Here is a 22,572-nt window from a genome sequence, read left to right as displayed (position 1 = left end):
ATGTTCTCTTTTTGTGTTCTTGCAATAATTGTTTGTTTGTATGGTATTTTGTTTTACACTGTTTTGCAAAGTGTTCAGTTTTACTGTAACAATTACAAGTAAATTTATTATTTGGATTCATTTTAGATTTTACTTTTCCTTTAACATTTTTAGAGTACTATGCTTTTAAATGTGTTTGTGTATTACATGAGAAATATTTTTGTGGAGGCTTTAGGATTGCTGCTAATGCAGCTGTTTTATGCTGGGCTGTGCTAATTTTGAGCAAGGTGTAATTGTTTCTGGAACAGAGGGATCTTTTGGTAGAGCTTCAGTAATTTTTTGGCAGTTTTTATTTGTATTGGGTTTGGCTGATTGTTTACATAGAATTTGTTTTGAAACTTTATCATTTACTTGTTTTTTAATTCCTGCAGCAATTTTTTTCTACAAATTGCAAAAAAAGGTCCTTTAATACTTTGTTTCATAGTGTCAAATTTGGGGTTTGGAGCTGCTATTTGTATTGTTTTAATTGTAGTACTTATACTTATTTGCTGAGCTTGTGCTAAAACTAGAGGATTTTACTATGCTTGTATGTTTGGATTAGTAAAATGTTTGTTGCTGAGCAAAGTAGCAACTCTTACAGTGTGATGAGGATTGTGTTGAGGTAGTTATATTTAAAGCTGTTTGCTCAGCTAGTTGCTTCCAGGTGTTTTGAAATACTCTATGCTGTACTGGCTGAAACAAAATTGAAGATGAGTTCATAATATTATAAATGTAAATGTAAATGTAAATGTAAATAAAAATATTAATACAAATGTATTAATAACACAAATTAATTGTATAACTTTTGCAGAATTAATACTAAACTCAGCCACCTTTTTTTGGAGGTCTTGTACAACTGTCTATGCAAAAACTTGATGAGATGACGATCATTTTGTCTTGAGTTCAGAACTGTTTTAAATACAGGAAAAGCTATTTTATTATCAGCAACATTTATATCAACATTCTGTATATCTAATGTTTTTGGTGGGCTTATTTTTTCCAATAAATACTAGTTTTTTACTTCAGCTACTTTTTACTTCACCTACTTTTTACTTCAGCTGTTTTTTACTTCAGCTGTTTTTTACTTCAGCTGCAGGAGTGGCAGCAGCTTCTCCTTCCTGGAGCCCCTTGGATTCCCAGGAAGGCACCAGCCACAAGCCCAATGGGCAGAGGCCTTGGAGACTCCCACAGAAGCCAGCTGGGCACCTCTCCCTGCCCCGGTGCAGGATGCAGAGTGTGGGGATCTGTGCCGTGCTCCCACCACATTCCCCTGGGACTAAAGTCTAAATGGAGCACACAGGGAAAGAATGCAAAGAGGAGACCCAGCAGCAGCAGGGAGGAGACCCCCAGGGCTGCCCAGAGGACACGGGGAGGAGGACATGGAGCTGGGAAGGTTGTGCAGGGGGCTGGGGACATGGGAGAGGCTCTAGAAGGAGCTCTGAGGTCTCCCTGGATCCTTCTGCAGGCAAACATCCTAAATTCTCTCAGCCTAGCTCCAGAGCGGATGGATAAAGGAGAAGAGGAGAAGGAAGAGAGCAAAAGGAGGAAGGGAAGCTAAGAGCAATATTGCTCTTCTCAGAGCTCCCCACCTGCCCTTCCATCCCCATCCCAGCTCCACCCAGCCAGGCACCCCAGCCCTGTCCCCCTCCATCGCCAGCCCTGTCTTTCCCAGCGTGTGCAGCAGACAGACCCCACTGGACAGTTCCTGCTCCGCTTTACAGTCACACCCCAGCACCAGCAGCTCTCCTCGGGACCATGCAGGGTGTCAGAAAGTAGAAAAGATTGATCAAATTCCTTGATTTTCTATCTTTTACCACCAAAGTTCTCTGTAATTTTGACCTCTTGAGAATATCTAGTCCGTATTTCTCCTGTGTGCCAAGCCAGAGTAAAGGAACCTCAGTTTATTCCCGTCCATGTAAATGTTCTGGATGTTACACAGGGTCAGCGCACCCTTAGTCCCAACTGGTGCAGCCTGGGAGAGCTGCTGCATCCCGGTGTCACTGGAAGGCACGGCTTCTAAGAACTGCTGAGGTTGGAAAAGAGCTTTAAGCAATTTGTGCTCCTCCCTAGAGCAAGGCCTACAAGGAAGGAGGTGCCAGACGATCCCACTGAGGGAGATTTTGGCCAAAGGATCCTGGCAGAGACAGGGAAAGGTGCAGAGAAGTGTTTGGTTGTAGTGCAGAGGGAGCTGGGACAGCTGGCACAGGTGAGGGCAGCAGGTGAGGGACGCTGCAGCCTCCTGACACCCCAGCCCAGGCCTGAGGCCACCCCCCCTTGCTGCATTGGGTCCTCTGCACTGCACCCAGCTATGGGCACTGGGTCCCCCCACTCACTCCAGCAGCTGCACTGGGACATTCCCCATGCAGCCCAGGAGGTGACACCATGGCCAGGGTCACCTTCACTGCCAGTCTGCCTCCAGGAGCCGGCCCAAATCCCCTCTCAACCCTTGTGTCCCCAGTCCCTGGCACTCAGCCCTTGCAGCACACACTCACATGGCCCAGCTCTGGCTCCTGTCACTGGCTCCAGGTCTGCTTGGCCAGGGCTGGGCTTGGCAGAGTTTGGGCTCATTCCTCTTTTGTCCTGCAGGTTCAAAGCTGAGCAGCTCCAGAGCACAGACCTCGATGGGATCAACCTTCTCAGCCCTCCATGTGTGTGACAGGCCAGGCTTGGTTCCCAGCGCTGCCTCCCTTGGCACCTGCCACTGACATTGGTTTCCCTGGATGTTGTGGTTTGGGGCTTCCTGCCCTCTCTGCTCTCCCTGCAGACAGTGAAGCTGCTCCTGGAGCAGAGACCCTGAATGGAGCAGAGCCTCTGCTGCCACACCCCCTGCCCCAGTGCCACGCCCTGTCCCCTGTCCACCTGCAGCACACAGAGCTCGAGTCACCCTCAGCTGAGGCTCCCCTGAACACAAAGGAGACACAGAGCAGTGCAGTCCAAATCAACTCCTTTATTAGCAGAGCCTGCAGGGGATGAGGCTGAAGCAGCCCTTCAGCCAGCTCTCCAGGAGGGCTTGGCCCTTGCATTTCCAGCAGGGTTGCAGCACCTGCACAGCAAAAGCCCCCACAGCTCCCTGGGGCAGAGACACCTGGTGTCACCTTCTCCAGAGCACGGCTCTGGTGCCACCAGCCTGCCTGGACAGCACCAGCACTGCCCCAAGGGCTGCTGCAGAAGGTGCTGGCAGACAGGATTCTCCACATGGGGCATTCCAAAAGCTTTTGCTCAGCTGAAAGGCCAAGGACAGGAGCAGCTCCTGCCAGGGCTGAGGGCTGGAGGGAAGGGCAGCAGCCCCAGGCACCTGAGCAGGAGCAGCTGCCCTGGACAGAGACACAGCACCTCCAAGACAGGGAGTGAAAGCACTGCCTGAGCCCCAGGGCAGTCGTGTCACTGCTTTCCAGAGCCTGGAGCCACAACAGCTCCTGTTGGGAGAACAGCCTCAGTTGATCCAAGAGGCTGCAGTCAGGGAGGGAAGGATGATGCCCAAAAGCCAAGCAGCCCAGCTTGCAGCCAGCATGGAGCTGGCCTCAGGTCCTGTAGCCCTTTCTCCAAGCAGGACACCTCCTTGCTGCAGGAAAACTGCCTTTGGGGCACTGTCCCTTCTTGTCTCACAGCAGCTGATCCAAGGGGTGCTTGGAGTGCTGCCTTTGCCCTTGCCCTGGTCCTCAGGCATGGCCACGGGTCAGTCACCCCAGGGAGGGGGTTTGTTTTGGCTCTACAACAAAGCAGAGGGAAATGTTTACGGCAAGAAGGCAAGAGGATTCTGGCTTTATCATGAAGAATGGAGTTAATGAGCACAGGCACATTATTTTAAGAAATTCTAGAATGTTGAATAAAATTGTCTTCCTTTTGCACGAGAACACCATTATGGAAGTTCATTTTCTGGGGAGTCTCGTATGAAGTTAAGTTGCAAATCACTTCCGGTTTTCCTTTGGGCATGGCCTATACTTGTCCAGCTCAGACAGTACTTGCTTCTTGGTAATTCTCTGCCAGGCCTCAGGGATTTTTCCTTTGCCCTGAAATTTCCCTTTGTACACATCTTCCAGATCTGCCTGGAAATGAGACACAAACCATTTCCAGTACGCCTGCACGGATGAATCAGGAAGAATTTTCCACCTGGAAAGAGGAGGTCCTGCATCACGGTATGTCTTATATGAGATCCATTTGCTGTTATCAAACTTGAATCTGAGCTTCGTTGCAACAAGGCTGGAACAAATATCAGTGACCAGGTGGTTTGTCCTCTGCCACATGGTTCCCATCAGAGCTCGTGGGCGATGGAAGACAACCTGATGGTCTCCATCGTGATTCCACATGGTGTTTGTGCAGACAGCCCCACAAAAGGGACACTGTGCCCAGCAGCCCGAAAAATGCTCTGCCAGGATTGTGTGAGGCTGCCTTGAAAATGAGCTCAGGTCAGCATTAGGAAATTCTTTCTTGAGCCTGTCCCTCAGGGCAGCCAGATTTTCTACCATGGTACTGCTCAGGAACTCAATGTCTGTGACCTCCTGGTGCTCGATGCCCTTCAGGTCACTTCTGGGCAAGTTGATCACCTCTGTCAGTTCCCTGCAAAATTCATCCAGCCAAAGAGAGACTTTGTCTTCTCTGCCTTTTCTGCCTTTGACAATTTGGGTTGATAAAGAAACAGCTGACAGGATGTTTCTGTAGAGGAGATCAAGGGAGGAATCTAAAAACTTCTCCAACCTCTTGCTCTTACCTGAACAGTAACTCTGAACTTGTATCCCAATGTATTTGTGAAAAAATTCCTTTGGATGCATAAGGTAACTTTTGAAATATTCAAAATTTTCTTGTTCTGCCAGGTATCTCATTATGGAAACTTCCAGATTGGCTCTGTTGCCCTGGAAATCTGGGAATTTGCCCTGCATGTCCTCAGCAATGTTTTTAGATGTTCTTTCATAGACCGCCCGGCAAAGAGCTGGTTCAATCTTGTCACAAAGGAAACCTGCAAAAGTTGTGATCGAAGTGGCTCCTTGGCAGGAAATCTGGAAACATTGGAAGAAATCTTCTCTCTTGCTCTTCAGGTACACGACTGGGTCATTTGCCTTTTGGAATGCTTCGTGCATGGCTTTAAACCTTTCTGCTGCCATTTTGCACAGATGCAGAGACAAATCTATGCTGTACTCTCTGTTAAAAGTATGCTTTGCATCTCTGGGGACAGAGTTCACACCTTCCTGGACTTCATTGAGTATTTCATGGATAAAACTGCAACTGTAATCGCGTTTCTCCTGTTCCTTCTTATCAATGTTTGAGCTCACACGCGCTATGATGTTGTCATTGATGTGCTGAAAGTTGATCACATCAGCCTTGAGAATGCTCCTGGGATCTGGGATATAGCCAAAATACTTTTTCTTTGTGGTGTGTTTCTGCTGGTCAAAAGAAAATTGTCTGCCTTTGGGAAATGACTTGATCCGCTCATGGAAACCCGGCTCCTTAAAGTGCTCTAGAAGGACATCTTTGATTTCTGCATCAATATCCACCCGTTCTAGAGAAGGAGCAGAACAGAAGACTTCATCAATCCACTTGTTCCAAACACAGCTAAAGCTGTCTCCCAGTGAGACAGAATCTAGGCTCTTCCCTTTCAGAGTCACAGCCACCTCCCTACTCCTTCTCAGGAGCTCATCTTCATATTCCAACTTCCTTGCATCCAGTTTCCTCTGCTCCTTCTGTAGCTCAATGAGATTCTCACATTTCTTTTTCGTTTCACGAAGAAGAGCATCTTTTAGATCGTTCAGCTTCAGCTCTGTGCTTGATCTCCACTGCACCAGTATCTCACTGTCTTTGTCTTCCCTGAAATACTTTTCCACTTTTTTCTCAATGGCATCACTTGTCTCTTGCACCAGCTCTTCAAGCTCTTCTCTGGTGACATTCTGCAAGTCCCCATTGCGAATTCTGTTGTCGAGTCTCATCTGTATGTCTAAGATGTGACTCCGAAGCTTCCAGGTCCACTGACTAAAGGCACTTTCCAGTCTCCTGTACGCAGCAATCTCCAGGGAATTCTTGAAGCTGAAAACAAAGTTTTCATTCAGCAAAGCATTCCAGAGGTCAGCAATACGATCTTCCAGGCTCGAGAGCCTCAGAATGCTGTGCTGCAACTCCTTCTTGGCAGCCTGGAGGATTTTACTCTTTAGTTGCTGGACGTTCTGGCTGTAGCTGGGGTTGGGTGGTGCCATTGGGGGGTTTCCTTCCCACAGGTGAGCAAAGTAGTGAATGTGGGTCTTCACATCAAAGCCAATGACATCGCTGAAGGAGGAGATGTCACAGAATTCCTGCTGAGCTGCTACCACGGTCATTTCATCCAGCTTTTCCTGCAAACGCCTTTGTCCTTCCATGTTCTGCTCCTTGGCAGTTGCTTCTCCCACATTTTGGTGGACAAAGATGCAGCCTGGGGAAAGATTGACTTTCTTCATCCTCAGGAAAGCCTGCACAGTGATCTGGAGAACATCTTGCATTTCTGATGGATTTTCTCCAAAGATATTGATCACGGTCAAGTTGCCAACACCAATGACAAAGGTGGCCAGTTCGTTGTCATGGTTCAGGGACTGTTTATTGGCCATCTCGGTGGTACGAAGTCCCTCTGTGTCAACCACCAGCACAAAATCAAAGCCCAAGTCTTGCTGCAGCTCCTCGCCCACTGGGATGAGCTGCATAAAGGCTCCGCGGGTGCATCTCCCCGCGCTGACGTTGAACTGCAGCCCAAACATGGCATTCAGCAGGGTGGATTTGCCGGTGCTCTGGATGCCCAGCACGGAGAGCACAAACACTCGTTTGTCCCCCAGCCTCTCAATTAAGCTGTCAAAAATTGCTCCCACCCATTGCAAGGGCAGGTAAGAAGCGTCCCCATCCATCAGCTCCATGGGATACCCTGAAACCATCAGCTCTGCTGCAATTTCTGGCAGTTTGACAAAATTGTAATTCTTTGTCTCCATATATTCCAGAGCTTCATAAATCTGCCCTACTTCTCTCAGAAGGTGCTCCAGGCCAATGGATGAATCATTGATTTCATCAGAGAGGGCATCCAAGAGACTCGGCAAATCAGCATTCTCCATTGTTTTTTCTTGGTTTTTCTTTCCTGTCAAGCTTTCAGTCCATAACTTGTGATAGTCTCTCTTCAGTTCTTCAAGGCGACCACAGGAGAGCTCATCCATAAAGACCTTCATCCACTGCAGGAAATATTTCTTGGTATCTGCTGGCTGGGCCTGGAGAAAGCCAAGGAATGATTTCATCAGTGGGTTGAGAGGAAAAGCTTGCTCGATTTGCTTTCTTCTTATTGTTTTCTTCTCATTTTCAATTTGACTGCAATGTTCCTCAATGCTCTTATTCCCTTTCTCCTGCAAGCGAGTGAGTTCCTTGTCCTTTTTGCACCACTGGTACCACAGTTTTCCTTGAAGTGGCAGCAGCTTGGATTTGATCTCAGACAGCTTCTCTTTCTTCAGAAGGTCCACCAGCTCCTTTGCCTTTGCTTTGGCTGTAACACATGCGGGTTGATCTGCATCCACTATGAATCCGTGCTGGCGAGCTTTGCCCACGCAGGCATCCAGACTGAAACATGGATTAGACTCTTCTAAGAGATCCCTGAAAATTTTGGTCAGCTGAACCGTCAGTTCTGCTTCATTTCTGTTCTTGATCCCTAATTTTAAGTTTTTGCTGGCTTGTCTTGCTGCAACCTTCTCTTTTTCTGTGAGAAGACAAACCAGAGGCGTTTGTGACTGCAACAGGTCCTGCAGAAGCTTTTTCCCCCTGTTGTCCATGTGCTCTAAGTCAGATACGAGAGCCACGTTGACAGCAGATATCTCCTGCAGGAACTGCAGCTGTGCTCCATGATCCCTGGCATCTCCATGCAGGTTGCAGAAAGCCACGCAGCACTCAAAGGTGTCATCGGGGCTTCCACGGGGGCAGTACCAGGCGATCTCCACCACCCCTTCCATCAGCAAACGCTCTCTGGTGCTGCCTCTGCACTGGCGGTGGAAGAAAGTGTCGTGTTTGCGTTTGCTCAGCAGAGCGTTCAGGAGCTGAGACTTGGAAGAGGAAGCCGAGCTGCCAATGCGGATGAAGGACACGATGGGTGTCTGTGCCTGAAAGATGAGTTTGTTATTGTAACTCTTTGTTCTGGCCTCCTTTCCTGACTTTGTCTCTTTCCAGCTCCTTTGGATTTGGCTGAGGGCGTAGAGTGGGAACTCGATGCGTGAAGTGCACGGGTTGGGCACCAGCAGAGGCAGCGCCAGTTGGCAGAAGGCCAGCTTGGTTGCAAGGGTCTGTCTGAGGAAATCATCAGCACAGTGGAAAATGGCCATCTGCAGGTCCATGGGGTGCATTTGGCTGGTCTTGCTCACACCTTCAGGGTCTGCTTCATCTAAATCAGCAAAAAAATGGTCATAGGAATCTGAGTGTTGGTGCTCTTTCGCTGTGGTTTGAGGCAGGGATACAAGTCTTGGGTTGCTGTCATCCCTGCAAGTCAGGTACCTCACCTGGTAATCCCCGATTAACAGCTTTTGCAGGAAGTATAATGGCAGTTCTGTGTCCTTGCTGGGCTGGCTGTCCTGCAGAGATATCTTGCAGATGGTGTAGAAATCTCCCATCCCCATTTTTCTTGGATAGTGACTTTGGAGTCCAAGGCGCTTGAGCAACTGCAGGAACTCCTGGTTTGCAATGGCTTCATCAGATTTGGATTCACCGCTGTCAGACTTGGATTGGGACTGACTGGGGGGCTCAGGTGTTGAGAAAGTGTCTTCCAGGTCAATGAGTATGTTCTGCATCCTCTCTTCATCCAATTTCTCATCCAAGCACCCACTGATCAAGGAACGCAAGTCCCGTTCCAGCATCTCCCAGTCTGTGCCTCCACTGTGCTTTTGCAGGAGATTCTTTATCTGTGGGGACCACAAGCCTTTCCTGTGATCTTCCATGAAAACTAATCGCTCCCTCTTCTGCTCAGGGGACAGCTCTTGACTTTCAGGGGTCACAGTCAGACCCAACAGCAGAAGGGAGGCCTCAGCTCTGTCGGCATCTTGCTTCTTCAGGTTCACGTACTCCTCATGTGCCGCTGCCATTTCCTTGGCCATGTACTGAATTTCTGGGTGTCCAAGGAGGTGCTGGAAAGTGCTGCTTTCCACCTGGTACCCTGTGCTGCTCGCAATCAAGAGCACCAACAGTTCCATGTCCTTCTGAGCCCGTTCCTGGAGAGACTGGAGTAAGGAATAAATGGCGAGGCTGCTGGTCAGGGTGGCTTCTATCTTTGCTTCATGAATGGCAGAAGCAGAGCTTGCTGGTGCGTAGGTGACAACATGGATGTGCTCCTTCATTTGCTGCAGTGTTTTGATGAGGTCTCCAAGCTCAGAGACTTTGGGAGAGCTGGGAAGTTGGTGCCCAGTCTGGAAGATCCATTGCATAATGAAGGAAGCCTCAGGGAAGTCCTTGACAGAGTAGATATGAGGATCCAGGAGGCTTCTCAACATTACCTTGATGGAGCTGGTGTTTTCTGGAGGTGACTCCTGGCAGCTGCGCACGGTGTTCACCAGGAAGTCCTGCAGGGCTTTGTCTGACAGGCACACGTTGATCCACACACTGGGGTTCCTGGTTCTTGCATTCAGATCATTTTTTAGCTCCATCAGTCTAAGCAACTTTCTTTCATCCACCGTCACCTCCCAGGCCTTCACAGTCCCCATGAAATCTCTGGCCTTTTGCACTGCAATATCTATTTCCTTCCCAAAAATGGTGCCTATGCTCTGATTTGTCAGCTCTTTGTATGCATCCCTGAGGGCTCTGCTCATCTGACCCACGGACTTAAAATCCCTGCTGTGATTGTACAGGATGACATCCCACACTGGGACCAGCTCAAAGCCACGGTCGATAACGCACCACGTTGTGTTATCAGACACGAGCCCCGTTTTCCACTGAGGAAGAGAAGCTGTGTCTGGTGGGCCCCCTGTGTTGACCACCGAGAGATGAATTGCTGTCTGGGAACTGTCTCCAGCTTTACCCAGGACAGAAGCCTTTGAGCTGGATTTAGAAACATCCAGGGGCCCTGCAGCATTTGCCAGGAAGCCTCCATAGTTCATCCTGACAAAGCTGTTCAGTGCTTCAGACGTTTGTTGCTTCATCTCTTCCCTCTGCTCAGCTTGGAATCCTTCTGTGGATGCCTTCCACCAGAATATCCCTCCAAAGTGAAGGGGACCCTGGTTTATGTGGGACCCAAACCTGCTGAACAACCTCTCACACCTCTCCAGCAGGGGGGCCTTGTCCTCTTGAGTGAAGCACAAAAGCTGCTCCATGTCTTGCAGCTCCTGCAGAGCCGCATCCGAGAGGCGAAGCTGATGTCTTTGGAAGTAGCAGGAGGCCAGGGGAATGTACTGGTACATGGTGGTGTAAAAGTAACTCTGCTCGGAGTGGGACTGGTGGGTGTCCTGTGACTGTGAGGAGCTGCTGTGATCTACGCCTGCTCCCAGATTAATCCCCCAGAATCCGGCTTTGGCAGAAACGCTCATGCTGAACCCCAGCTGCTCCATGGACTTGGTGAAAGTGGATTCTGCTGCTGCTGCGAAGAACTCCTTCCTCTCAAGCAGCAGTCCTTGCTCCGGACCAGTGAGCTGGAATCCCTCAGGAACCCTGAGGAGCTGCTCTCGCGTTGCCAGCACATCTTCAGGTCTGCTGGTTCTGTAGATGCCCTGCAGGGCCAGTCCCCCCGACGCCCGCCTCAGCACCTCTGTGTCAGGGATGTTCTCCATCCTGACTGCTGACAAATCCTGCTGCTCCAGCTGCTTCTGCATGCTCTCCAGCATATCCGCCAAGGGTTTCTTTGGTGGTGGCCAGAACTCCTTGGGAATCTCCATGGCTTGCCACAGAGTCTCTGCTTTCTCCCTCACAGCATCCTGGCTTTGGTTACTGCTGTTGAGCATTTCAGTCAGATCATTCAGGGCTTGTTTGGCCACTTCTTGTCTTTGCTTTGTCTTCTCCAAGTGCTCCTTCTGCACCGCTTTAGCGGTTGTTTTCTCATCTGTTATTTTCAGGAGTTTCAGGAGTGCCTTTTTCTCCCAGGGGTGTTGTACCTCACACTCCAGCCTGAGGTAGTCTTTATATTCCAGATGTTGCAGGGCTTCTCTGCACTCGATTCCCAGGATCTGTGATGTTTTGGGCAGCCAGTATCCAGCATCCAATCTCTCCTTCTCTAATTCCTCTGCCAGGAGCTGTGCCTTTGCATCCCCCTCTTGTGTGTCCTCCTGTGAAGCCATGCCTGTGGAGGGAGAAAAGAGACTTTGCCTAAGGTGTTGTCAGAGGCTCCATTCTCCTGGCAGAGGCTCTGCAGCAGCTGCAGCCCAGGGGATTGCTCCCACCCGGCTGCTGGAGCCCAGCCTGGGATGGCACAAGAGCCAGGGTCTCCTTCCCAGCACACTGGATGCGCCTGTTGCTTTCCTGTTTGCAGGATCAACCCTGAAACTGAGTGTGTATCGCACAGAAAGCAGACACACACAGACACAGAGGCAGAAACACAGACACACACACACTTGGCCACACAGCCTGCCCTGGACAAGGTGGTGCCTTCACCATCGCCCACATCCTCCCAGCAGAACTGCCCAGTTCCCAAGTGCAGACAGCCAGGGGCATTCCTGGCTCCCTGGAGCACTGGCACAGCCCCTGTGCCCATCCAACAGCCCTGCCTGCATCCTGCACCCTCTGCCCAGCCCCACACCTGCCCTGCTCACTGCCTGGCCCAGCCTGCTGCTCCCAGCACACGGAGGCAGTGCTCACACACTCCCCCCATGGGCACCCCACACTCCCCAGACACACTCCCCCCATGCCCAGCACGGCCACACGGGCTCTGAGCTGTGCTCCTGCTCCAGCTGCCAGCACAGCCCCTCCCTCACCCCACTCACGCCTCTTGCCAGGAGCTGCTTCCTGGCACACTCAGGGGGCCCAGCCCAGTGCAGGGGCAAAATCCACCTTGTCCCTGGCCACAGCTGTGCCTGGGGCATCCTGGTGGCCCATCAGGAGTGACTGGAGACTTTGGGTGCCCACTCAGAGAGGTGCCCTCTGTGACTTGCTGCTCATTAGCACAGATGGTCTCATCAGCCAAGTGCCCATTGGTGGCCATCTGGGCCACAGCCACCACGGAGACACTGAGCTTAAAATCTCTGGTGACAGGCGGAAAGTGCCAGAAAACCTTCAACTCTGGCTGTAGGAAAAGCAGAGTTCAGGTTGCTCAGGGGCATGTTACACAGGGCCCATGGGAAACAGGTCTAATAGGTGCTGGGGTCCATCAGTGCTGGTCACTTTTGACTGAAAAACCTCTGAAGGACAAGTCAGTCATGGGTCACAACCAGTACAGGCTCAGGAGGAAGAAGTCCTTCTTGTCACACTGAATTTCCTTTTATAACACATTAACTCTCAGAGCTGATCAAGGGCAGCCAGTTAATGTGAGCTTTTTGCATTTCAGTAAAGCTTTCAGTCCTGCCTCTCCCAGGATCCCTGTGTGGCCCTTCTGAAGTACTAAGGCCGGAGGAACCGGCCCTGACTGAGGCCACAACAACAGGCCCTGAGCCAAAGTTGACCTCTAGATGAACCTTCAACCCAATCTTTATATATATTCATAATTAACAAAGTATCAATAGCAATATGATCTATGTGACTGTTCCTTGACAAAAACATGCATTTACTTTTCCATATTTGGAAAAATGGACACGTGGCCTTTCTTGGGGCTGTAGGATCAAAGCCCACTCCCTTGGTTCCCCCTTCATCCCTGGCCTGGCTCCAGGAATAACCCAAGAGCAGAATGAAACCAGATGTTCCTGCACTGGAAGAGGTGTCAGCTTGTTTATTCAATGTTATAAAAGCTGGGTTCTCTCACAGCAAGGCTGGAGCCTCTCTGCCTTCAGCCGGAAGCACCACAGGAATTGCCAGTTTATACCAGGAGGGCCTCCCCAGCTGATGTGTGTGTCTGGAGGATGGTAAAGTCTAAGGGTAACTGGTGATGAATCTTTCTTAATCACTACAGGAAATCTTTGCAGTAATAATCGAATGTATTGCTGAACTCATCCCTTTGTGATTCTTTGCAGTTCTGCATTACAGTAAATTTCACCTTAAGTTGGGGTCTTAGGTTACAATGTAAGATGTGCCCAAAGTATGTTTTCTATCACCATCTACATGAGCTGTTGAAGCTAGGTTGGGCAGTGTTTTCCTTGCCCCCTCTCTCCAGACTATCTTCTGTTAATGGCCCATCAATGCCTTCCTGCCTGACTCACAGATAACTCCCTCCAGGAGCTATCTCTGTTTAATGGGCAATCAAGAACCCATTGCAAAACTCATAGAATGATCTCAGTCCATGGTGAGATGCTCCGCCCAGGGGGAGGAGCCAAGCATTCCCACCTGGATATAATCTGGGATTTGGGACAGCACAGGCAGCCCTTACCCACTGGATTCCCAGAGAACAAGAGCTACCAAAACTTTTTACAGGATTACTGCTTCAACAAGACCACTTCATCTGGACTGATACCACCACCATAACTAACAGGGTGTCAGGTTGTATTCTGATTCAGTCAGTGATCTTTTGTACTATTGCATTAATTTTATTTCATTTTACTTTTTTTTTCGCCTCCTATTAAATTGTTTTTCTGACTTAGAGTCTCTCACTGGTTTTGCCTTCAAGCCAGCACAGTTGTGTTTGTGTCTTTTCTCCAGACTCTGCCCCCTGGCAAACCACCTTTGAAGTCAGGCCATTCCATGATTCCATGTTCACACGCTAGCAGAGCTGGCGCTCTCATTGCACAGCTGCCTTTACAGCTTTGGGGGTTGTGACGCTGTCACATGTGGGAGATTAGGGACAAGCGGTCAGAAGATATCGCGTTGTACGGGCAGACAGAACCCCTCCCTCAACACTTAGTTGTTTAGTGTCCCTGATAAGGTAAGCAACATGTAGTTTGTAACATAAGCAGACGGATGTGATGTAGCAAACAGAGGTTTTATAACTCCATGTAATCAGTTAATAAAGCGCCGTTTGCTGTCCACCACATTGGTGTCTATGAGCTGATGGACCGAGCAGCCTAGGTGAGGCTGCCGTGTCGTTCCTTGAACCAGGTCGCTGCGCCTCAGTGGAGGCAGCAGTCACACAACCCTGAGAATTGTCCCAGTGTCCATTCAGCTGGATACTGGAGAGATTTGTTCCATGCATAAAACCTTCCAGAGCACTCAGCTTCCACCCCACCAAGGCCACGAGACACTTACCAGCACAGGTATCGATGCCGGGGAGTTGGACTCAGGATCTGAGGGCTCCTGCACTCTTCAAGAGCCTTCAGGGGCAGCTTTCCCTCAGGAATCCCTGCAGATTTGGGCAATCTGTGCAAGGGCTGTGGGCTCTGATTCCCCTCACCCACCTCACAGCAGATGCTCCAGTTGGTCCAACAAGATCGGTGGGAAGAAAAGGCCTGAAATCCTAAAGGAAAAGACCAGACCATCAGGAGAACCCACCCATCAATGTAGAGGATTTATTCCAGGGAGAACTGGAGCCCAGCCCTTCTCCTCCACTGGGGATTGCCCAGGCAGCAAAGACTCCTCAGGGCTCTTCTGGGGAGGTGACCAGAGCAGGGTTTCACCTGGGACCTATATCCATGTTCCCTCACCAGAAGGAAGCTGGGCATGCTGGAGGCATGGGACACAGCAAAGCCCCTGAAGGTCAACAAGGCCAAGTGCAGGTGCTGTCCCTGGGTCTGGGCAATGCCAGGCACAGACAGAAGCTGGGAAGAGAATGGATTGAGAGCAGCCCTGAGGAGAAGGACGTGAGGGTGCTGATGGGTGAGAGGCTGTCCTGGGAACATCTGTGCTCTCGGGGCAGCAGACAAGGTGTGGAGGGGGCACAGCCAGGGGAACAGCACTGACAATGGGACAGCACGGGCCCTGTCCCACCACTGCCCACATCACACAGCTGCTGCTGGGGGCAAGCTCAGGGCCTTGGAGAGGGGGGAGAAGCAGCGCAGGGCTTGGATCCCAGCAGCCACTGAGCCTCATCTGCAGCTCGTGTGCTCCCACCAGCAGGATGGGGACAGGAAGGGGAAAGCAGAAGCAGGAAAAGCCACTGGCTCAAGATAAGAGCAGTTCAACCACAGAGGAAATCTGGGTGTGCTGGGAGAGCACAGGAGGGACTTTAGACACCAATTGTTTTCTTTGGGCACATGTCCAACTGCTCCCTGGGCAGCAGAGCCTCAGTGCAGGATGGCTGCTCAGGAAGGGAACTGCTGGCTCAGGGTCACTGCTGCAGCTTGTCCACTTGAGCCACTTGTCCCAGCCCTGTCCTCTCACAAATTCTCTCACAATGGAGCAGTCCCAGCACTGCTTTAGTCGCTGGAGCCAGAGACTGCCCTGCACAACATTAACTCCAGCCCTGCCACACCATGAACCTGCCCCCAGTCACCCCTGGCAGTCCCTGCACGGCTTCCCATTGCTGCAGGAATAGGGAAAAAGCCCCATGTGACTGTGTCAGTGCCCGCAGAGAGGCACTAAGCACATTCAGGGCATAACTCAGGATCGAGCTCCTCCTTGGAAGCTATAGAGGGAAACAGCAAGGCTGGCAGCAGGATGTGCCATGGGAATGCCGGCACCCCGTTTCATGGGAACAGCACCCGAGAGCTTTTTCCCCAGCCCTGACCAGGGAAAGGGGCTCTGGAGGCGCTGATGCCTTTGAGGGGCTGCCCCAGGAACCAGAGCTCTCTGAGTGGTGACGCTTCGACTGTGAGAGAGGAGAATCCCACCCTCCCTGCACGGGTAGGAAATGGAATGATCCCCCATGGCTCCTGCCATCAGCAGAGCGCAGCCATCCGGCCCCACCGCGGGGCTGGGGGTGCCCGAGCCGGGCACGGGCTGGCGGCATGGAAGGGGCTCCGCAAGGGCTCTGTGCCCGGCCAGCCCCGCTGCCAGCTCTCAGGCCAGGCTTTGCTCCTCTGCAGACTTCGCTCTGCCCCTCCATCCGCCCGCATCCCTCCTCCTTCCCTCGCCGCTCCGCTCCCACCCCTCTGACCCCGGCCCCCGCTCCCAGCTCAGCCCCGCAGCGCACACGGCTCCCCCGAGCTCCCCCAAAGCGGCTGCCAGCAGAGGCGGCTTCCTGCAGCCCACGGAGGAGCAGACACCGCCCGCCCGCTGCCCTCAGAGCCCTCTTCTCCTGCTCTGCCATCTCCCCAGCCCTGGCAAAACACCGGCAACAGGAGGCAGGAGCCCGACAAGATCCCGCTCCCTGCTGCTCCCGGCCCCACCGCTCATCCCCAGGGCCCTACCTTCTCCCTCCGTGCCCCGCAGCTCCTGGCACGGGATAAGCCCAGCACAGCCCTGGCTTCTTTATGCAGCCCTGGCTCTTAACTGGGTGCTGCTTCACCTTTAACGCGGGCAGCAGGGTCATTCCAGGAAAAGAGGCTTTTTACTGCAGCCGAACGTGAAAGTGAAACCACTCTTTCAGAGTCAGTTTATTTGAATTACACTCCTATTTCCTCACCAGGCGTGGTTTTAATTGCCTCACAGGACACTCTCAGCGCTTTGCACATATTTGACCCTGATCTGCTGTGCTGGTACCTGGAGGGCACGTGAGGCTCTCAGCCCTTCCTGGGGCTGGTGCTCCATCAGGAAAAGGAGCAGAGGGAGCACAGCAGCATTGTTATAGACATATTTGTGCACAAATACATCTTCCATAAGTTTCTTTACGGTTACATCATGTAGAAGTTTTTCTTCAGCAGTGATAAAATTGTAGTGATTGTGGTGGTGCATTCTGCCACCTCTCTCCTTTTCCGGCTGCAGTGGGATCTGAGAAAATGCTTGTCAGGCCTTGAGAGCACCACCTGGGCTCAGCTCTTCCTGAGCTTATCAGAAACACTGTCTGCTCCCTGGAACTGCTCACAAGCTCCTGCTTTTCTTATGACCAGCCTTGGAAAATATTCCTCTGGCCTGAATGGCAAAAGCATCCCTGTTGTCTGTTGTCACACGTTCAAAGGAAGTGCTGACTAAAACTATGGCCAGGATGAAACATTGTTATAACTGCAGCCCACTCTCCTCTGACCCTATAAACAGGGGTCCAAAATGAGCCCCTTCTGAGCTCTCCTGGAACCACAGTGGGCTGTGTGCAGCAATCTCCCTCTGAGGAGGGACACCTCTCAGAGCCAGCAAACCCTCATGATTGCTACGCCTGGAGGATCACCAAAACACGATGTGTCCTGGGCTGATGCCTTCACTCCTGGAGGCTCCATCCTTCCCCCATCGGGAGATACAAAGGCCTCCAAAGTGAGGATTTCACCAACCTCTGGGGGAATTTTTCACAGGTACCTTGCTTGCATTGACTGCTTCTGACTGAGTGCATAAAGATGCACATATGCTATAGCAAATCTGGGGGAAGTACGGCTTTCTTAGATGTTTAAGTACCTCAGATAGCTAAGTAAGTGAGTCCTGTAAGTAAGGTTAACATATATGTATAAGCTTACTTACAAGCTGCTGAGTGTGGTTCTTTTGCTAAGTTATTAAACATAAGTTAAGTGTTGCTAAGTGTGCTTTTGTTAAGTTGCTAAATTTGACATCGAAGTTATAGCTATAAGTTAGCTTAAATGTTAAATGTTATTGCTCTGTTAGATTGTTAACTTGAAGCTATAAATGGCGTTATAAGTTACTCGGGTCTAAGTTAAATGTTTCCCTGTACTAAATTACTAAACTTAAGGTATAAGTTTAGTTAAAGTACTGCTAGGTTTGAGTGTTGTTCAGCTTTTGGACCATACCAAATAGCCCTAGATAGTTCTCAATTTCTGTTTTAATTGTCTACATTTTCTTTGGTTTTGTTAGTGCTTGCTTTCCCCTGTCATCCCTTGGCTGTCCTTTTTAAGTAGAGAGAATCTTGCCAACAAACCTGTTGTGCTTTGTCCACTAATCTTAAATCTGCCTTTTGCTCATATCCTTGTCAGTGATTTTTTAAGCAATCTCAAACACACTCATTTGTGACAATTTGGCATAGCCCACAGGATGACAAGTAGTATCACTAACTACTTACAAAGGCATGGACCAAATCCAAGCCTCAGTTTCTCGGACAAATGGCTTCAGGATAATTGGCAAGACTGGGAAGCTGTGGAAGAACATTTAAACTTTACTAGAGGCTGTTCAAAGGATGGGAAAGATAAAGGAATTTTTTTGTAAAATGTTAGGTGCCTGTCTAGCAGCTGCTTACAAATACTGAAAAGATAGTATTAAAGAGAAACAAGATGTCAAAACTGAAGTAGAAACAGGGAAGAAAAGGAGTTATTGTTGTCCTTGCAAATAGAACAGATGAGGGAACAGCCACAGAAGGAACAGAAAGAGGAAAAAAAGCTGGGAGAAAAAGCTGAGCTAGTGCAGACTAACGATTCTGTATATGAAGCCAAACCCCTTATAAAAACCAAAGGGACCACTGGATCTCGGGGTGGAGAGGGAAATCATACTCAAAAGACAATGCCATATGATCCAGTTCAGATGGCTGATTTACAAGAATGCTATGGCTCTAAGTTTCCTATCTAGACATCTCAAGACTGGCAATTATTATTAGACATTGCCAGAAAAACACCATTCAAAATAGGATGGGTCAGAGCCCAAGCCAAAAAAAAAAAAACAAACTAGCCACAAACTGGAATAGAACGGTGGGTTAATTAACTAGAATCAGGGAAATAAATATACAAGGTTCCTCAAATCAGAGATGGTACCAGTTGGGAGAATGGTTACATCAGAAATTAGGTGACACTGGCAAAGAAGCACTTAATTTTGCTGCACAGAGCAAACGTTGTCCTGTAAACAGGAAAACCTGTGAAACTATTCTTACCGAATGCCCATAGTGTATATTAAAATTGCAATTGGATCATCCTGCTAAAGCTCCACCCCCACACATCAGTACAGGAAAAGCTCTATGGTCCACAAGGCAAATTGTTTACATGGGGCCGCTCAAAGCCGCTGCAGAGACCATTACGTCCTCACTGGGCCCCTCACTCATGAGGGGACAGTGACCGCTTGTGGCGCGGGGAGCAGGCGCCTGGCTTTCCCTCCACAGAGCTGCATTGGGGTTTGCTCACAGGGTCTGGGGGGGTTTCTTTGCCTTTTCTACCCGATGCCAACATGGACTTGTTAGAAATGAGCAGGGCAGGAGAACAAGTTTACTCCTTTCAGCGCCTTTATTTCTCAGCTGTTTTTGAAAGGGGTAGCTCGGGGAAGGCCTACGCCACCACTGCTCCCGATGGACACCGCTGAGGAGGAGATCATCGTCGAATCTGCGCAGCCACAAAGTTGGGAGCCTTGCCTCAAGGGAGTCCCTCAGGTCTCGTTCCCAGTGTGGTTTAGGCCAGGGGATGTCTCTCAGTGGGTGCCTCTCAGGTCAGGGTGAGAACGTGGACATTCGTCTGACCAGGCCTGCCGGTGTCTGAAGGTCTCCCTCACCTGTTGGTACCTTTCATTCCGTTGGAAATTATGCTGGCTCGTTATTACTAGGGGTTGTTGGTATTTACCCCACTTCCGGCTGAGAGGTGAACCTTGGGAGTCCCCCTTATCTCCATACTGGGCGGTGTTCGATGGAAGGTGGTCGGTCTCTGGGCGGTGCCTCCAGGTTGATGGACAGTTGAGGTGGAGCTGATGGGAGGCAGGCGGTGTCAGTTGTCCTGATGGGCGTAGACATGTCGTGTTGCTGACTCAACAGGCCAATCGGGGAGCAGCGGATACTTAACTTGGGATAAGGTAAGGGGAAACTGGGACTGAACAATGGAGTCTAAGGGCCTAACTCGGAATAGGGTAAGGGGAAGGCACAAAACTGGGGTCTAGGGTACACAGAACTGGTTTCTGGGGGTACCTAGAACAGATAACAAAGACAAATAACATTAATGCATAACACTGGTAACAAGAACAAGTAACATTAATACAAACAGCTGTTCAACTTAATACGAACTCCTAATACTCTGCACCTTGTTTAATTTTATTCCTCACAGACTGACTGCTCAATTGGACCTGCCTGCCTTCACCATTTCTGACAGCCGCCGGAGAGTGAGGCCGGGGGTCAGTGCTGCCCAATCAGCCTGCCTGCCCACACTCTTTTCCACTGCTGCTCCAGGGTTATTGCTACACTTTGGTTTGTCGCCATGGGTCTGCTCGCCTCTGCTGTTCCAGCCCCCTGCTCCGAGGTTCCCACTGCAGTCCAGCTCACCACCCGGAGTGGCACTGAGAGTGGCTACTCCCTATGAGTTTGGCAGGAGGGGCCATCTCCCCTCTGCCCCCTTGCCCAAGCCGCCATTGCCAGCAGAGAGGCTGCTGGGCTCGCGCCACAGCGCCCCCTGCAGCTGCGGAGGAATCATCGCCCCCGCCCCGCCCTGGCCAGCGCCCTCTGCCAGCTGCAAGGGGTCACTGCAGCCATTGCCTTGCCGGGGCCCGCCAGCGCCCCTGCTGGTTGCTGTCATAACTACACCACAGAGGAAAGAGCTGGACGGGCAGGAAAAGGCTGTCAGTGGCTTTTCTGGTTTCAGTGTTGTGCCCGCTCTTGTTGTTTGTTTGTCTTCATATATGTGTGTGTGTATATATTATAGTAAAGATCTGTTATTCCTTTTTCCACATATATGCCTGAAAGCCCTGTAATTTCAAAGTTATAATACTTTGGGAAAGGAGTCAGGGTCACTTTTCCATTCCAGGAAGGTTCCCGCTTTCCTTCGCAGACCTGCCTCTTAAACCAAGACAGTCCCCTGTTGGAGATTAGATTTGTTTCTTTTTTACTTACAGATTTTTTCCTATAAGTTGCTAGGAAACTAACTAGTGGATACTTACAGGTACTTAAGCAGAACAAAGGGGCCTAAGGATAGGACTTGTAGCACCTGGCTACACTTCTTTTGTCTCAGGGACTTTTATCTTGGAGGGAGAGGATACCATGAGTTTTAGGGGGCAGAAAAAGGACAGTGCTGGGGGCAGCTTCTGTCTCTTGCTCTCAGCTTTTGGAGAGAGAACAGCCAGCTGCTGCTTGCTGTGGGAGGAGTTCACTGTCACCACCAGGTCCAGTCCTGGGAAATCTACCATCATCTGCTCGTGTGCCCAGGAATTCTGAGCTCACCTCCTCCAGTCCTGCTGGAGCTGGGTCAGTCCTGTCCCACTGCTGCCCCTTCTTTGGCGCTGCTCTTTTCGCTACTCTGTAGCCCGCACCCCATGCCTGGCAAGACCTTCTGCATCTTCAGCCACAACTCCGGAGTTCCTGATATATCCCTACAATCCCTTCCTGTCTCGGAAAAAGCCACCATCACCACGTGTACCCTGAGCCTATGCCACAGCTCCTCTTGCAGCCATGTGGGGATCATTGCACTTGCCCTGCCTGCTGGGAGCCTGGCAGCACCCGGTGCCAGCTGTGACCTTAGCTGCACAAAATGGGGAAAATGCCGACGGTCAGAGAAGCTGGTACTGGGTTTCTGGTTCTGTTTCTTATTAATGCTGTAGTTGCTGTTGCTTGTTTGCTTTGTTAGACATACTAGTGAAGAACTGTTATTCCTAACTCCATACCTTTGCCTGAGAGCCCCTTCATTTCAAAATTATAATATTTTGGACAGAGTGGTTTTACATTCTCCATTCCACGGGAGCTCCAGATTTCCCTGGCAGACACCTGTCTTTCAAACTAAGACCTGCCCCCAGGCCAGAAGGATCCCGAGGGAACAAAGCCATGTGGGGGAATGCAGGGTGTCTACAACAAGTGCAGTCCTCAGGAGGCAAACCCTCCCTTTTCCCCACCTTTATGGTGATCTCCAGATTATCGTTCTAGCCTCTGGTCATGAAAGGGCCACCAGCCCTTGACCTGCTTCTGCCTGAAGATGGAAACCATGGACAGCTCGACCTTGTTGGTCACCATCTCCAGGCTGCACTGCTTGGACGTCTTGGCTCCCCAAGAGAAGTGGTTCAGATCCAGCTCGATGGGCCCTGGCAGGACAAAGGGGAGAACAGAGGCTGGCATGCCAAAAAGACCAATGCCTTGTCTGGAGATGGGCTGGACCAGCATCTCCTGCCCTGGGCTGCAGCTTTGGGCCAGCTCTGGGAAGGAAAAATGGGGTGTCTTGACTACAGGAGCAGTGGAGAAATGATATTCATAATTATGAATACAAACCCGGTTACCCTTTCTATTTCAATTTGTACCAACCATTTTCTCCATGGGGTAAGTCCTAAAGACTTCAGGATGGTAGCAATCCACGATTCAGGATCTAATCCATCAAACCAGTCTCGTGGCTGCCTAGATTGAAACAATTCTCCCATCTGATCACTTGATCACTTATTTCTCTCATTTTAGCTCTTGCTTCCTCAGTGGAGGATGAGGCATTGTTACTAATTGTACAACATCCTGCTTCAGACAATTGTAACATTCCACATACATCTTGTTCTTTCAAAAAAACATCTCTAGAGATTATCTATTTTGTCATGTCAAATTGGAAGCCTGATGGACGTGGGTGTTCAGCTTTCCAAACACATGCTGTGTCCAGTTGTTTGGCAAATGAAATTGCCAAGTAATGTTTTCTAATACAATTTTTAGAGGAACTGAAGGGTGTGAAAATGTTTTCAAGTAATAGT

General features: G+C 50.2%; 1 protein-coding gene across 1 annotated transcript; it reads right to left on the bottom strand.

Annotated features, from left to right (window-relative positions):
• Positions 1–2,955: 2,955 nt before the first annotated feature.
• LOC120747688 (interferon-induced very large GTPase 1-like) lies at positions 2,956–16,440 on the bottom strand. The gene is made up of 3 exons (XM_040053709.2): positions 16,278–16,440; positions 14,239–14,446; positions 2,956–11,254 (listed from the first exon to the last, which is right to left on the bottom strand). Exon 3 carries the CDS (start codon positions 11,250–11,252, stop codon positions 3,927–3,929), a length of 7,326 nt encoding a protein of 2,441 aa, XP_039909643.1. The 5' UTR covers positions 11,253–11,254; positions 14,239–14,446; positions 16,278–16,440; the 3' UTR covers positions 2,956–3,926.
• Between the last annotated feature and the right edge of the window lie 6,132 nt (positions 16,441–22,572).

The sequence above is a fragment of the Hirundo rustica genome, unplaced genomic scaffold (genome assembly GCF_015227805.2).
Source record: "Hirundo rustica isolate bHirRus1 unplaced genomic scaffold, bHirRus1.pri.v3 scaffold_163_arrow_ctg1, whole genome shotgun sequence".
Taxonomy (NCBI): Eukaryota; Metazoa; Chordata; class Aves; order Passeriformes; family Hirundinidae; genus Hirundo; species Hirundo rustica.
The sequence above is the reverse complement of the archived record's forward strand: the minus strand, read 5'-3'. Positions and strand labels throughout refer to the sequence as shown.